Source organism: Biomphalaria glabrata, chromosome 11, assembly GCF_947242115.1.
Source record: "Biomphalaria glabrata chromosome 11, xgBioGlab47.1, whole genome shotgun sequence".
Taxonomy (NCBI): domain Eukaryota; kingdom Metazoa; phylum Mollusca; class Gastropoda; family Planorbidae; genus Biomphalaria; species Biomphalaria glabrata.
This window is the reverse complement of record NC_074721.1, coordinates 11,869,579-11,887,278: the sequence shown is the minus strand read 5'-3', so window position 1 is coordinate 11,887,278 and position 17,700 is coordinate 11,869,579. Positions and strand designations below refer to the sequence as shown.

The 17,700-nt window shown below is 36.7% G+C and overlaps 1 protein-coding gene across 2 annotated transcripts; it reads right to left on the bottom strand.

Annotated features, from left to right (window-relative positions):
• Positions 1 to 69: 69 nt before the first annotated feature.
• On the bottom strand, positions 70 to 10,859 carry LOC106054823 (uncharacterized). 2 transcript variants are annotated; one of them, XM_056004956.1, is made up of 6 exons: positions 10,705 to 10,857; positions 8,954 to 9,024; positions 4,959 to 5,043; positions 1,301 to 1,473; positions 423 to 524; positions 70 to 179 (listed from the first exon to the last, which is right to left on the bottom strand). In XM_056004956.1, the coding sequence occupies exons 3-6, from the start codon at positions 5,026 to 5,028 to the stop codon at positions 129 to 131; spliced, it is 396 nt and encodes a 131-aa protein (XP_055860931.1). In that variant the 5' UTR covers positions 5,029 to 5,043; positions 8,954 to 9,024; positions 10,705 to 10,857; the 3' UTR covers positions 70 to 128. The 2 variants fall into 2 exon arrangements, with proteins under 2 accessions (XP_055860931.1, XP_013066337.1); XM_013210883.2 differs by lacking the exon at positions 8,954 to 9,024 and having other exon boundaries at positions 10,705 to 10,859.
• Between the last annotated feature and the right edge of the window lie 6,841 nt (positions 10,860 to 17,700).

Sequence of the window (17,700 nt, the reverse complement as noted above, 5' to 3'; positions counted from 1 at the left end):
AAAGAATTTATGAGACAAGATCACGCACGCATGCACACCCACACAAAAAAAAAAGCAGAACAAATGTGCTTGTCCATGTAAAAATATTTATTAGGCCTATAGCTGAAAAATCATTTCGACATTTTATTTTATGCTTTAACCATTGTTATCTTCAATGTTGTTCCCTTGGCAATAATTTCCTGTAGTTTAGAAAAAGAAATTAAATCATCAATTAAAAATATTGACCCTTTTAAAGATCTTAAATTGTATGCTTCATTTTTTTTAGTTACGCTAATTTCAATCTAAAGGATAAGTGCAATAAATATAATGTGTTCATCACTTGCTCCTAACATACGACAGACTAAATCATCAATAAAATGAACAACTTTAAATAACTAGAATGAAAAAAAATTTGATTATCTTAATATACGGCGATCACTTACGGATATAGATGCACCATCTTGAATATATCTGATCACTTTCCAGTTATCATTACCTGCGCTCCCTTCTTGGCGAAATGTGGCGCCGTCCATGTATGCTTTTGACTAAATATTCAACACATAATAATATATAGCTTGGCATAACACAATTATAAGTCTATCTATAAGCATACCCATTAAAATATATATATATATATATATATAATATAATATTAATATTAATAAGCTAAGCTAGATCAATCAACTTATGAATCCTGCCACATAAAACATGTTAAGTAAAATCATTAGGCAATAAATACATGGAGAGATATGATTTTGTTTTTCATTGTTGACTGTAATATGTTGACCAAAAGCCTACCCCCCCCCTCCCTAATCATTGTAGGCTACTCTACATGGCTCTACACTAGTCTATACGGAAGGACTCAATTTCACGAATTGATTAATTTTTTTTTTTTAAATCTGGCTACAGCGCAGATGTGTAATATTGATATGATTTCTGGTTTCATATAGTTTCATCTAGGAAAAGTAAAAAAAAAAAAGGGTCAGCCTTGTGCTAAACACCAAAGTAATTGAAACTAATGATGCCAGATTTTGTGTAGGCCCTATGTGTGTTTAAATTATCCTATTCATAAGGAAGGCATGGTAGAGGGGCTAATTGGCGAATTATAATTCATACTATTTAACAAAAAAAAAAACAACAACAACACACAATGAAAGTCTGGCAACATAATACTTTTGATTAACGATTCAGCTCTCAAGACCATTATAATTTGACAACTAGGAAGTTAGGAAGAAACGAAATAAAACTATATAATAGATCTATTTAATAATTAAAACAAACAGACAAACAAACAACAACTTAGCATTTAGGCTGCACTGACCACTATCTTGACACCGTCAGGACCTTCTTTCTCTGTGGTTTCGTCCAGGACTACGATATCCACCTTATTGTCCTTGCCCTCAAACTTAGAGATAGTGGTGACAGTTTTTCCATCCACCTGGACCTCAATTTCCGTTATGTTGGCAATGTCTTTGGCCATTTCTGCGTGACCAACTGTAGACAAAAAGTCAAATTCAGGACTTGCACATCCATCACCAACCCAACGATATCCCATTGGCCTACATTTAAATTTAATGTAATATCGGGAGGAGAGATGAACAGTCAACATACAAAAAATGACCTTTTAGACCAGAGCCGAATTTAGACTAATCTTTTTGAGATATATGGTCCTTTTATAATTCCAGATATTTTATGTTGCCTATGCCTGTAGTTACATCAGGGCATGTTCTACGTATTAATTCAAAGGAACACCCATCCCAAAAATCGTTAGACTGTAGTGGTAAAAAAGATAAGGAAAAAAAAAAACTACGTCCCTGATCTGTATGCCTCATTAGGATTATTAATACGCCAGTTTGTTCGTTTATTATTTCACATAGCTTTACATGATATCTTATTAAGTAGTTCTTGGTTGATAAAATATCAAGAAGTTGTTTGTTTTTTATAACGTGTTATCTCTCTGTCCTATAAATAATTTGAGTTGCAGGTAAAACAAATGAACATCATTTACATCAATACTGTCACGTACACTATGACCATATATGGTAACAGTTTCTGGTTGTTTGCCGACATAGCTTGACATAGCTGGGAAAAAAAACCAAGCATGTAATTAAATGAACTCCATTGGTTCCGAAAGTTAATTGTTGTACATTAGACTGCAATGATTGGTTGGTCTGGGAGGGGTAAGTTGTTGATCACGTGATTACGAGCTGAAGCCCGGATGAAGCGTATAGCTCCCGGCCAGTCTTGTCTCGGAAGTTGTAGTATTAACATCTAACTTGTATGTAATGTGAAATTGAGAATATATATTTTATTTGTATCAAGACTCAGATATACTATTGTGTAGATTCAATTCAAGTACATTTTAACCATTGTAACTATTTGTGAATAGTGTTTTCAAGTTATTAATTAAAGTAATTGTTTTGGACGAAGAGAAGTTTCTTCATTGAATTTAGAACGTACTTAGATCATATCTGTCAAGTAGTAACTCCTAGACCTAGATGATCCTCTTATCGATTGGCAACATTCTGTATGATCGTATTATCAACATAGATCTGTCTACTTCTATACGATCATCTTATCGAAAGATCATTTCAAGATCCTCGGCAATCACGATCATTGATGGTGCAATATAGTTCAAGTCTGATCGTGACAATAGCACTATCTTAGGTTGTGATATCAACACCATTGATGATCGTGACAAATACCCCCGTTTCTTTGTGCGCTGTAATACAACGATATTGGTATTATTCCCCCCTCTCTTATGTGTGACAAATTTTTTTTTAAAGGGGGCGGGATGTGAGTCATTACCACAAAGATATATCTATGGTCAGCACATTTGTTATACATTTTAAAAATCTTTTCTCATATAAAGACCAGCTGATATTAAGAGTGACCGTAACATTTTCACATTATAAGAACTTAGAATCGATACAAATTATATTCTTATATCAAGGAATTTTAAATCAAAATTATCACACGTCCAATATTGGAACATACGATGTCTGGATTAGTAATAGGTTTAACTAAGGATATTAACGACTTATTTTCATTCAGTTTGAAGACAGAGCAAAGGAAAAACTGAGTCCTATATCTCTAATAGCTAAGGGCCTTATGGAGTCTAAATCCGGCATGCGCTCTTCTTACTATGAAAAGAAAAAAGCGTTGTCATCGGCATCATCAAACTCCATTGGAGTGAAGGTTAGAGAGGCTCAAATACTCAATTAACAGAAACCCTGCTGTTGTACCTAGTGAGTGTATGTCACCATACAGGTCAAGAATTTGGAATTTCCCAGACCTGTCGAGACGAATATCAGCAAGTCTGTGGCTGTAAACCAAAAAACATTAAAATCCCGAGGGCCCCCACTTCAAAAAAAGGGGGGGGGGGCAAATAGGGTGTTTTTTTATATTAAAAATCAAATATTACGCAAAATGCAAGAGCCTCAAAAAGGTCGAGCCCTCACCCCCCCCCAACGATGGAAAAATTTCTAGCTACGCCCCTGAACTGGACATTGTCTTGTCTTGCACTGTGCCTGGGTTGCCTCCACCGCTGGGAGGCTCGGTCAGGGCGCCTCATGTACTCCCAGACTTTTTTGGCATATATCCCAGTACTCAAACCATTTCTATTTTTTTTATTTTTGCCAAAGCATGATGGGCACTTACAGGCTGCTCAGTTGGTGATGTTAGCCCTTCCTGATGAGTCAAGAAATCCGCAATGGCGTTGTCAGTCACATCTATGTGTACCTTTTGCATTGTTACCTGGGTGTCATAGCGTTGGCTTACATCATATAACTGTGTCGATAGTAGGGGCCACAGTCCAGTGATTTTCAGAGCCTTCAGTACAAATTTCAAGTCACTTTTTGCTCTAGCGTGTCAATCGCTGAGTCCAGAGTCAATGATTTTAAAAGCCTCACAGATCTCCGTTGCCTCCACATCGAAACTTTTTTTGCAAACATTACCGCATCATGACCACATGGACTAAAGATTTTCATTTTGTTGTAAACGCCAGGAAAATGAATTTTTGAATCTCTGAATGCTTAGCGCAGGGATCCAACTTGGGGAGTTTTTTTTTTTTAACATACGAAAGAATTTAGAAAAATTTACGATTTTCCTAAAAAAAACAAAAACTTTACTGAACATTTATTATGTAAATTTGGCTATAAGATCATCTTTTTAAATTTCGTTTCACCTAAATGTGGGTAGGGATCCATTAGGAAACAATTTTCCTTGCTATTTAATATGTGCGTGAATATTGTAAAATTAAAGTTCTCAAATTTGAATAATAATAATAATAATACTCGGGGACCGAAAATCTTCCGCACTGACCTAAGTAGGACGGCACATCTCGGGTATGCTATTCTGCCTCAACGTGGCACCCGGGTGGAAACGATTACTCGAGGAAGTAATTAGGCTAAATGAATAGTAAAACAAAACTCCTGTGGGAGTGTCCAAGGGAATGCGAGAGCTTTCCCATTGCACGGTGCGGAGTTGAAAGAGAGCTTCCACGTCCCATGCGCCGTTCCTCAAGGGACCGTTACACTAATGGCGAGTCCTGCACGGTTAGATTGGTACAACATAGGAAAATGGCGGAGGTTCCCGGTGTACTCGGCCTTCGGCAATGCATTCTAGTCCATGCGCTCGGAGTGCCAGATATATCGGAAATAGCAATGCCTTCGGCTCAGCTCTTCTGACAATCACACGGACGGCACAAAGACAGCAGAGGAAATGAGATTACCCGAGTGTGATCTTGTTGCCAGGATGTGTTACTTAATTATCTGTACTCCCGATGACAGACGTAGAAAGTGAAAAGAACGGTTATGTCTGCGCTGGTTGTGGCAAATTATGTAGGTCGCAAATGGGGCTGCTTAGCCACGGGAAATACCGCATTCCTTATTAATCTTCGGACTCGAAGACAAGCCTTATTATCTGTACGTCTGACAAACCCTACAGTCTAAAGATAAGCCTCGTAATGAAATTCTTACTTGCGTTAAAATATTCCTCGGCTCCCTCAATCTTCTGAATCTTCCACACACCAGCAAAAGCTTGAGCCATGTCTTTTTATTGATTCTGAAGTAAAACAAGAACAACATTTTAAAAATGTATTTTTCAAAAAGACAATACCTCCAGTGGCGTTACTAGGGGGTGCGAGAAGTGCGGTTCGCACAGGGTGATACCCTTTTGGGGGTGACACCCAAGTTAGAAAAGCTATATATTGACAAAATCTGACACATAGGAAAAGATAATAATAATAATAAAATCTCTAAATATATGTCCAAATAAACCTAGACACATCTAAAGTTTAAGTTTAAATGACACGGCACAACGTTATATCATTTCTGTCTCAAAGTGTAACAAAGGAAATCTGTTCAGGTGATGTTAAGTCTGTTTCTAATTTTAATTAAATTTCATTGCAATAAAAATTGGATAAATGCCATAAACCGTGGGATTTTATAATAGAATTGACGCTCATTTTACATTTGAGTAACAATCACTAAAAGTGGGCAATCAGCTCACTATATTGGTTCAACAAAAAGAACTAACAATAGTGTTTACTGGAACATATGTGAAGAAAGTTCATGGGGGGGGGGGGGGGTGACACCCTGAGCTAACTGCACCAGGTGAAACCGACAAGAGTGACGCTACTGAATACTTCCATCATTAAACTTCAACTATAATAAAATAGTTAGAAACAAAGTAATGTAAAAAATGTTTGATTCAATTCGGGGATTGAAGCCGTGACACCGTCAGCTGTTTGATTGCCTTGAAGTTGAATCGGTCAGCGGGGAAGTCAAACTTATTCGATTATTTATTGCAATGTTAATCATATATTGTGTCACAGGTTTATATGTTGAAATACCGGTATACTACTGGATTATTTTACTTGAAGTAGTCAGCTGATAAGATGAGTTGAGCCTTACTTGAAGGTGTCAGCTGATAAGATTCTATATAATTACTAGATCTAAATATAAACTGTTAGATTCAATGAAGAAGATCATTTTGTTTCAAACACAGAAACTTTAATTCTCAACTGGGAATCATGTGGCCAGCGAGCTAGTAATTCTTTTCTCATCAATATAAACCAACTGTTAATTTTTTTTTAAATGAAAATTCGAGATCAGCGTCTATCTTCCATGGAGTGACTTAATAGAGGTTATTAAAAACAAAAACAACAATAACAGGTTATTGTAAAACTCAATCATATAATGCAGTGATGCCAAAATTACAGTCAGCGGGTCATAACTGGACCTTGTTATTCGGCCTCTTGAATTGCCTGCCCACAGTGTATAATGCAACTGTTAAGGCTCAGATCTAGTGTATCTTCTCGGTGATGTGGCCTGTCACACGGAAATTTTATTTGGCCCTCAGGTCATAAAAGGCTGGGCACCACTGATGTAATGCGTAACGGAAACAATGATGAACCTGAAGAATATATATGTATTAGGCTAATACTTTTGGGTATACAAATCCCGTAGGTCAACGCATACCACATGATCAGGCAGCAGCCCGAAAGAAACTGCTGGATGCCTTGACACGTAGGCTTACACAAGACACGAGGAAAAACTGCCACCATAGTCAGGTGCAGACGGGCAACATTTAAATCAGTGGCGTAACTAAGGGGGGGGGAGGGGGGGAGAAATTTAAAATCCCCCCGGGGGGGCCCCCAAATGGGTGTCCGAAATTTATTTGTAAATACATAAATTAATATATTTGATTGACAAATAGTGTCAACGGGTGTCTTTTTTTTTTTTCAACATTTATGGATTATAAATTTATCACAAAGACTAAACCTAAATCTAGGTCTATCAGTACGTTGACTTTGTTGACATTTTAAAAATATTTTTTCCCACAGAAATCAAAGTTTTTTTTAAAGTTGGTTTTACATTTTAAACTTTGTTGCCACGAATAAAACTGCATGATATACAGCGAATTCCAGGTATCTTGTTACCTTTACTAATAATAGATCTAACTGGCGAGAATTTGATGGCTACACTAATTAACCTTGAAGCAAAATTTACAGAATCAAGTATAACAGATCTAAAAGTTATTCTTAATAATGCAAGAATAGTCCATTATTCGGGTTTGGCGTCTATAATTTCAGAATTAAACTTCACACTCGAGTTATTACCCCTCTTTTCATTTTTCCTCAATCCAATGGAAACTCTCTTTTTATTTCCATCTAATCCTTTTGCTTTCGCACAAAACATAAACAACAAACAATGACGTAATATCATATAATATTAGCACATCCTTCCTTTTGAAGTTACTATCACACCCTTCCTTTTAAAGTTCTTAAGAGTGATATCTACTAGCAGGGCCGGCCCTAGCATTTGCGGGCCCTATGCGAAACGGATCGCGCGGGGCCTAGTCTGGGTAGGGATGAGCATAATGTCAATATTATTTTTTTTGAATTAGAAAATAGGCCTACTTTCGTCTTTGTAATACATTTTTATCAAATGAAATGCCACTTTTTATTTATAGGCACCCCAAAATGTCAATTTCGTCTATTCTTCAGGAGATTTGAATAAATTCAAAAAAAGTTCAGGACTTTATCGTAGGCCTATATTTTGCATTTTCATGAGATTTCCTGGAGGCCCTGGAAAATCAGGAGGTCACGAAAACCCTTTTATTTTATATACGTTATAATGGTTTAATTTAATAATGTACACTTAGAATTAGCGCGTGTCCTATGAAAGCGCGGGGCCCACTGCGACCGCATAGGCTGAAGTGGAGTAAGGCCGGCCCTGTCTACTAGGAACTTTAACAATTCGTTCACTTCTGGTTGTCTTGACTGGCACAACAAGTTCTCTAGACGTTGGTCTATAACTGTCTGTTTCGTTTGTTCCAACAGTTTGCAGTTCATTGTCTCCATCGGTATCATAAGTACCCAGAGATGTCTTCATCGAAACTCTTATTCAAAAAGCGTTGATTTCTTCTGTATGTTTTTCCGTTTGCCTTTATGATGTAAGATCTGGGTGCTGAATGTTTTTATGACAACTGCTTTCTGCCATGTTTGACCTAGACGAACTCTCCGACAGAATAATCTTTAGGTAGTCTTGCTTTTGCATTGTATTTCACTTTGCTTTTCATCTGTCGTTCGTTGAGTAATGTCTCTGCATTTTCAGCTACCGATGGTTTCAATAGTTTGGGATCAGTTGGAATGATTCCCTGAGTCTTCTTCTCGTCATCAGTTGTGATGGTGAATACGGCAGTCCACTTATCGGAGTATTTCTATACTCGAGCATAACGAGATATGGATCTTTCCCACTTTTGTATGCTCTGAATCCTTTTGCTTGCGCACAAAACATAAACAACCAACAATGACGTAATACCGTATAATATTAGGACAGAATCTTCTTCATGCAGTGGAAAATTAAGATTTTTTTGCCTATCTTGAATTCTGGTCAAAGCTCTTGCTCCCAATTTATATTGTTCAGTAGAAACTACAAAAGTCTGCTGCTAAAGAAATTAGTACCCTTTCATGCTTTCTGCAAAATGATGAGAAACTGACAAAAACCCAATCCATCGAAAAAGCAAAAGAAGGTAGTGAATACTATGTATTCCCTGTAATCCCTGTGGGAAGCGTGGTCGAAAGGCTAAGTGCGCTTGAACTTGGCTTGTCTTGGCTACCTAGAATGGGGCTCGAGGTTCGACACCCGACTCGGCAGAGTTGCTTTTACTGAGCGCCTAAAGGCAGCACGGAAAACCAACTCCTAGATACCCCCCCCCCCAACTGGTCCACAAATGAGATTGGACCAAAGCGCTCTGAGCATGCTATAAGCATGAAAGTAGCGCTATATAAAAGCTATAATAATAATAATCAAAACAACCAGAAGAAAGAAAAGACTTGATGGGAAGTTGAGTTCTAATGTAGGACTGTCAATAGAACTGCAATTCAAACGTGTTGCGACAGAAGTGCTGGACAGATTTCATATGGAGATGAAGAGCAGATTACAAAGACTGGAAAGAAAATGGATACCTTTGGGTTTCTTCTTGAACCAAGACACCTGTTAGATGAAGACCCGCTTATGACAAACTGTGCTACTTTTCCTGTTTGTATGATGAAATAAATGGAAAATCGCTTTTTCAATGATGTCATTGATGCACGAGCACTTTTCATCAACAAACCAGTAATACAATCACCAATAGACATATTGAGGAAACAGGCTTCATATGGTAATTACGTGTGCTCAAACTTTACAACCTCCTCCGAATACTGCTAACTCAGGCCACTTCTATTACGTCATGTGAGAGATCATTCTCAAAGCTCAAGTTCATCAAAAGCTATCTCAGGAGCACAATGACACAAGAAAGGCTTATCATGGCTTTAATGTTAGTGAAGTCACAAATACTAGAAAGTATCGATGTTATAGATGTCTTTGCTGCACAGAATGCACGACGTGAAGCGATATCAATAGAGATTTGTCACTTGTGCATTATTTAACTAATAAACAAAGGTCCTATTATTCATTAAAAGAGTCTTGATTACTTTTTGTTAAGTTTACTGATATACTGAACCAATTTGATTTGGGGCTTATATATTTTTGCGTACATTATTACATGTCATATGTCGAATGTCAAAATGAAAGGGGCCCCCAAAGAGGTCAATCCCCCCGGGCCCCCAAATTCCTAGTTACGCCCCTGATTTAAATCGATGCACTGAATCAATATATATGTGGATACTTTAATTATTAATGAGTAGGCTACTATGAATCCTTCCTTGTGTATGACATATTATACATTTATCAAAATGAAAATGAATTTAAGTCACGTGATCGTTAGACATTCTACAACTGTAGCAGAATTTAAACACTTAAGAAAACCTTTGGTCGCGCAATATTGCTTACAGTTGTTTATTATAGTAATGAAAAGTTAATAAACTTTAATTGTTCTTACGACATTAACCTAATTTAACATACACACATTTACACCGTTCTCCTCTAAGCTAGTCAAAGTTCTGATGTAACGGCTACTTTTTTTCTTTTCTGAAAGTGAAAAATCTAATTTTTTAAAATCACTTATGCAAGCAGTTTTTTCATAAAAATTACACCACTTTTAGAACTATTCACTATTAATAGTAACATATATTGAAGTTTCTTTAATAAAAAAAGGGGGGGGGTGTCTATTTAAAATATTTGTAACACATTTGTGCAAACGGTTTTAGATTTTTTGTCTTTTTTTTTACATTTGTATTATTAAGTTAGGTAGGTTCTGTTATACCCTACTACTACATTTACACAAAAAAATTTTACTTTTTAAGAGAAAAATCTATTTAGTATGCATATAAGCTTGACATAATTTAAAACAACATTAATAAGTAGTTTTTCATATTATCGCGTGAACTGCAATAGTAGGCCCACAATACAGAAATAGAACATTGAACTAAAGGAATTTTTTTTAACGGAAATTTTTTTCTTGAGGAGTAAGAGATTGTCCCTTTATACTAACTTCACATTCACCTATCCTTTGGTGTGTAAACCGCTGGGGCACCACAAAAGATCCATCAACCTTCTTTCTCCATTCTTCTCAGTCATTTGTCTTTGATAGAATTTCATTCTGATGTTCTTTCTGAAAATATTGAAACCCGCCTCTTTACCTGCCTGGGTGGACCATTTTGGGGGCCGATTTTAAGTTTGTCTCCACACAAATTGTCTTTGTAACCGTGTTAAAAAGTTTTTTGTTATATGTATAATCTATAAATACATTTTCTTTTACAATAAGCAAGCTTACCTTGTAATCTAGCAGTAGACTACGCTAAACTTAGATTTATTTACAGCGTTTTTAAAATCCAGTTATTCTGGACATGAGCATTTCCTATTTATAATATCTCTGCACCGATGACGTGTCGAGTTAACAAGTGTCAAACCCAGGAAATATAGGACTCTATCTATACGGCACTTGTAACAAGAACATGTTCACATGATGATGAGTTTGCATGTAGGCCGATTCCTTAAGCTGTTGACTCCCCAGCTCTCCAAATAAAGTGGGCCTACATTCAGTCTTGTGATTCTGATTTACATCAAGGTTTAATTACTAGGCTATGTTTCTGTGTTAGCAGACATTCTTTCATCGACCATTAGTAACGTGAGTAAAGAAAGACACATAGAGTAGGTTGCATCATACAACTCTTTATTAATAAGCAATATAATATTAGGAAATCGTGTTACACATAAACTCCTGAGCGGCCCAGAGGACCAATCGTACTCACGCATCACATTACTTTAGGGCTACGGAAGCAGCATATTAACACCAAGTGCCTTCTCAATGAAGCTACCTTTACATTTGAAAATGTGTGTACCAGTGTGCACACTTCTGGATGTATAATATAAAACTGTGTATTTGCAGCACCAATGAACATTGCCAGTTATATGACAAAATGCCAAAACATAATGAATATATATATGCTGCATCGCACACTTTACGCAGGCTAATGAAGTTATACAGTATAGGAATTCCTATGAACCCCTTGTGGGTTCGACTTCCGTCCTCGCTGGGTTGGGGGAATCAAGGCTAGGCTAAAGGAAAATGTTTCAAAACAACAAATCATCTAGTTGGGGGGGGGGGGTCGGAACACAGGGATCGGTGAAGAAATTTTCCTATTTAAATCTATGGCTAAAATGTTTCTGGTCAAGGGTCATAATAGGGCGCAGGCCGAGACCTCCGTGACGAGGGTGCCGCGCAGGCTCGACCCTTTACAGACACTTACTGAGCTAACACTATATGCAGCTGTACAGCAGGGTACATTCTAGGCTAATTGGCATTATCTTAAGTCTGTTTTATCTTGTATTTAAAAATAGCGCCATGTGAAGGCCTATTTGTTTTTTTTAGAGAAAAACGAAAAGTCTTTTATAAAATTCGAGATAGTGATATTTTTTTTTTTAGTTCTGCAGAAAACTACAATAATCTATACGGTGAATACTTTGTAAATATTTTAGTAGCGTTTATAGTAACAAAACCTAGGTGGAAATATTTTATAGTTTAAAAAAGGCCTTGACATTCTTATTTCAAATAACTCAAGGCATTGAAATCTCCGATGTTCCGGTTATAAACCTCTAGCGTTTTTGTCCTATCAGCTAAGACCTTTTTACAGATATCTATTTAGCTCAATCAACATCTTTAATAACAGCTTCATTGAACATGCTTATGTAGTTTTGATGATTGTTAACGCATTATCTCAAAAGATATCCAGTTAAAAATAGAATATGACCCAATGTAAAAGTCCCAAAACTTATCAACGATCAGCAAATTCTGCCTTGTGATAAGTTTCTGTTCATAGACTTATATATACTACTCTATCTTCTTGTCTTATATAATACAGACGTTACTTCAAAAAAGACGATGATTACGTCCTACGCGTCATGCATTTAGTCATGCATATTAACCAATGACTTAAATTCTGCCAAGTCACTGGTTTTCCTGGCTAGCTCAGGCAACCCATTCCATGCTCTAATAGCACTAGGGAAGAAGGAGGTATTTGTACAAATTTGTCCTAGCATATGGGACGAGGAATGTACTCTAGACTTGGACATGGAGATTTTTTTAATACTACAAAAAATTGTCGTGAAAATTTTTTAGAAAGTTGGATCAAGGCGTTGTTTTGTAAAGTAGTTAAAAGAAGTAAAGTTGTTTTTTCAACCCTAACCTATGTAACATAATTTTAGATCTAGTAATTGAACATCAAAAACAAGAGTAGGCCTACTCTCGTTCATAATTATTATTTAGCAATTTTTAGATACATAATCTAGAAAGATCTAAGTAATCAATCTATTTAAATATACATAAGATGATTTAAATCAACATAAATTATTTCGATCTAGGATTTTAGAAACATTATCTCAATGGAAACAAACAGGAAATGGGTTTGTTTCATACATTTGAATATCCGAGAAAGGATTTTGCATTATTACTAAACTTTGAAAACTAAAGATCGTTACTTTTCTAAGACAGAAAAGATTGATTGGAGCGACTCCCCTTAGAGCCTGAAAAAAGAGTTTACGTACATAACAATCTCTCTCTATATAGATCTGTGAATCGATCACTTTATTTTCATTTTCCAGTCTAGTATAATATATAAGTCTATGTTTCTGTTTTTTTTTAAAGAGTCCTATTGGTGTTTTTTTCTAATGCCATCGAATGAGGTCCTCAGGGCTCGCAATGACTTTTCTGCAGGGTTCAGTACCAGATAACAAAAAAAAGGAGAGGCAGACAAAGGAAGCGATGGGAGGAGAATAGTAAGGAATGTCTATGGAAGAGGCTTTAATAATACTCAAATCCCCACAAAAGACATAGGAATGGAGAAAGACAGTTCATGTGCTGTCTGGCGAGGCACATTTTGTAAAGTGCCTAACGTTTTCACGTAAGCCTAAGAGCTACACAGGGGAGTGGAGTCACTTTTGAAACTGGACTGTATCACAATAATACACTTCAAGATATCGTGGGTTGTAACCATATATATTTTGTAATTAAACTGCCAAAATTATTAGCCTAAATTAGAATTTTAAATAGAAAAAAAAAAAGCTAATCTTTTTCTTGAGACCTTTGCTCCATTTCAAACTTGTCTTTTATAAAATTTTAATATAGATACACATGGGCGTAGCCAGGATTTTTTTTCGTGGGGGGGGGGGTGTTAAGGGGGGATTTTTTCTCCCCCCCGCCCCCCCTCGCGAAATTTTTTTTTATATATATGTATGTGTGTGTGTGTTCATGATCTTTATTACATTTTGACCCTCCATTCTTTCGGAACACGTTTATTGTGCCCTAGAATAGGTTCTTCCTGTAGTTAGTGGAAAAATTGTAGACTACGCGCCATTGCCAGCAAAGTGGTCTAGGGGAACTCTAGGAGCTCACCCTAGCGCGGGGCGGAGCCCCGCCGCCAAACAATATTTCTGGCATAGAATGCCAACAAAATGCATATTCTGAGGTTTCTACAGTGCATTTTCCTGCTATTAAAAAGTCTTATTTCAAAAATTTATGTGCTATTTTGTACTGACTAAGACCCTGCCGCTCCCTTTCAACAAAAATCTGTCACTGGTAATTTCTGAAGCCTCTTTCCACCTGCTCCAAGGACCTCCATTAATGTGTGGCGCCAATTTGTACTAGGATATCATCTTATTATGCGTAATTTATTTTGTCGGAGAACATGTACCGCAAACCTCATGCGACGCTCTGTCACAATTATACTAAGGGGTCGACTCCCAGTTCGGCATAGGATTTCCTTGATTTAGACCCGATCTCAATAACTGACTCCTAAAATCTGTCTTAGCCATCTTTGTTGAGCCACATTTAGTGTTTTTCAATTTCGGCAGATGACTATTTACTGCACTTTGAGCCCCGCCACTGGTAGAAATGTGTAACCTCTCTTGGATACGCTCTTGGAATTAGGTGACTGTAGTTTGCTTTAGATTTTATATCGAAAAGTGAAGTTTTATCGTCAAAATCATCTGTTTGAGGTTTGAAACTAAAAATGTCAGGTCTTTGTTGTTGGTTTTTAAATTCAAAACCCCATTTAGCTACGATCATAGAATTTGGTAACTGTAGTTTGCTTTAGAGTAATATTGAAGATAGAGGTTTTTCACCTCAAAACGCTCTGTAGGGGGATTTTAAACTCAAAAACCATCTGGAGGAAAGGAGTTTAAACTCAAAAGCCCCAATTGGCTTGGCTACGCTCAAATAATTTTAGTGTGTAATTTGCTTTTTTTATATTGAAGAGGTATTTTTTAGCATCAAACCCTTGTGAAGGGGGATATAAACTCAAAACCCCTTTTGGCAAAGCTCATAGTATTTTGAGTGCGTAATTTGCTTTTTTTTTTTACATTGAAGATGTATTTTTTAGCTTCAAACCCCGCTGGAGGGGGGTTTAAACTCAAAACCCATATGGCTACGCTCTTAGATTTTAGAGTGTGTAATTTGCTTTTTTTTTTTTTATTGAAGATGTATTTTTTAGCTTCAAACTCCACTGAATCAAAACCCATTAAGCTACGCTCATAACATTTTGAGTGCATAATTTGCTTTTTTTTTCATATTGAAGAGGGGGTCTATCGTAAATTTTAGAGGGGGTTTTAAAATCAAAATCTTCCTTAACTGTGCACTTGGAATTTGGGGATTATCGTTTGCATTTTTTGTGTTTTTTTGTTTTATAGAAGAGGTGGATTTAACTGCAAAAACCCCTGGTAGGGGTTTTAAAACTCAAAACCCCCTGGTAGGGATTTTAAACTATAAACCCCCTGGTAGGGGTTTTAAACTCAAAACCCCTTTAGCTGTATTAAAATCTCACCTAGAATTAACAAAATCAAAGCAAAAAATCAGTCACTAAAGTCCGTCTTTCCCTTACCCCCCCCCCCCCCGCGGTAGGGGGTTTCAAACTCAAAACCCCATGGTAGGGGTTTTAAACTCAAAACCCCTTTAGCTGTGCTGGGGCAAGTAATGGTTTAGTATTAAAATCTCACCTAAAATTAACAAAATCAAAGCAAAAAATCAGTCACTTAAGCCCGTCTTTCCCTCCTCCCCCCCCCCCCGTGGTAGGGGGTTTCAAACTCAAAACCACATGGTTGGGTTTTTAAACTCAAAACCCCCCTTGGCTGCGCTGGGGCAAGTGATGGTTTAGTATTAAAATCTCACCTAAAATAAAGAAAATCAAAGCAAAAAATCAGTCACAAAGTCCGCCCCCCCCCCCATGGGGGGATTTCATTTCGGGGGGGGGGGGGTTGAACCCCCCCCCCTGGCTACGCCCATGGAGATACACTTCTGTAGACACTAATTCTTAAAATTCAATAAGGCAGACTTATAATACACGTGGGCCTATTCAGTTGTATTATTTTACCTTTATCTTCCCTTAGTCTGTTGGACCGTTGGGGCACCAAACAAGACTTGTCAACCGTCTTTCTCCATTCCTCCCTGTCTTTTGCCTTGTTTAGCTGTATTATATAGTATTTAAATTCATGTCGAATTACCCCCCCCCCCTTTTTCAGAAAAAAAAAGTCATGGTTAAGCGCTTGTAGGCCTATATATCTGCTAGAGTTTTTAAAATTCTAATAATAGGCCCACAGATTCAGACTTAGGAGAAGGTGCGCAAAATGTTCCTGAACGTCTGTATTAATTCATTACTAATCATGATTATAAGGAATAGGGCTTACACGTGGAAATATCCGAAGATGTGTCTGTTCAAGATAAAGAATGTCAAGACCGCTGCATATTCTATTCAACTTTGAAAAAATTTAACGGTCAAATAAAAGTTTTCCCAGTGTGGTCAATTAGCTAGTAATTCTTTCCCCAAAGATCTACAGTCAAATTTCTAGGGAAATCGTTAGAGCCATTTTCGAGAACAGTGTCCACTGAGGTTTTTGAGCCTATGAATTAGCAAGCTGAATAAATGAATGAATAGTGAGGAAAAACGTTGAAGCATGTGAAATGGAGCCTGTGGGGCTTCAATGTGTAATGTGGGTAGAAGCTAGTAGTCCCATACCAGAAAGAATCCCTTACCACCACGTCACGGGCAGGATAGGGCCCTCTGTTCGTATTCTGGACATCACTGTGTTTAATGGTATCTTTCTTTTTGTGCTAAAAAGTAACCCTTGCTTCAACAGATCAACATTCGGCTACAGATAAGATTTAGTGCTAAATTTATTTCGGGGAACAATCGTACACACGTGAATAGACTCTGGAACCTAAGCTAACATCTTCATGGACCAGTTAAATGTGGGGGATGTCTGGAACGTTTTCGAGCTGCCTTTAGAAGTCGAGCCTTCTCGATAGATAGCCAAGCGGTTTTTGCCACTTAGGCACACATCTCACGTATTGCAACAAACATAAACATGATCCCATCCTGCAGACTTTCACAAACCCAAACATTAGTACCACTGCAAGCTGTTTTAGCTTTAACCATTTCTGAATGTTTATGTATGCCTATTATAAATAATGCGCACAAACCATTTTTCCTAATTCACCATAAGGGGACACAATCAGTACAAACGGTATCATCTTTCCAACAGTGGAGAAGTAGTAATTTCACGTCCTCTGTATTAGCTGTCATACCAGTAAATGTTACTTCTACTAAGTAAGCCGTTTAGTAATTGTTTGATACTGTTGTCAAGAGCTAGAATTATAAGTAACTTTTTACTTTATTAACTCTTGTCTGGTAACAATTTCAAACACAATACTTCTCCCACATTCCCACTCATTCTCAGATAAATTTTAAAATTTCCTCAATTATTTATTGTACCTACAAAAAAAAACATGAATAAATTACAAAATTTAACCAGTCAGTATATTATTATTAGTAATTAATCATTTTGTTTGATAAAGAAAAAAAAAAGGGAAATACTTTCTTAAATAATTAATTAGATATAAGGTTGTAAATGAGGAGTTCTTCCCATTAGATATGCTATTTTTTTCCCATTTTTTTAAAATATATATATATATATATATATATATATAATTTGCTTGTTTATTATGTACATAAAAAGTATTTAAAAAAAAAAAAGGGGGGGGGGTGGAGAGCTTTAGACTACTTTAGAGTCTAAATAATCACTACCAGTACTTTATACAAATATAAAATATATAAATTCAGGTAACAGAAGCTGGCTAACAGTTACAGAATGCTGTTTTAGTTTTCAGGAATCATTGTGAGAAAACATACAGCTACATGTCTCCAACAATGAGCACTAACAGATATACACAGAAAATGAACAGAATCATTTGCTCAGTTCTAGCACAAAATGTGAAAGACAT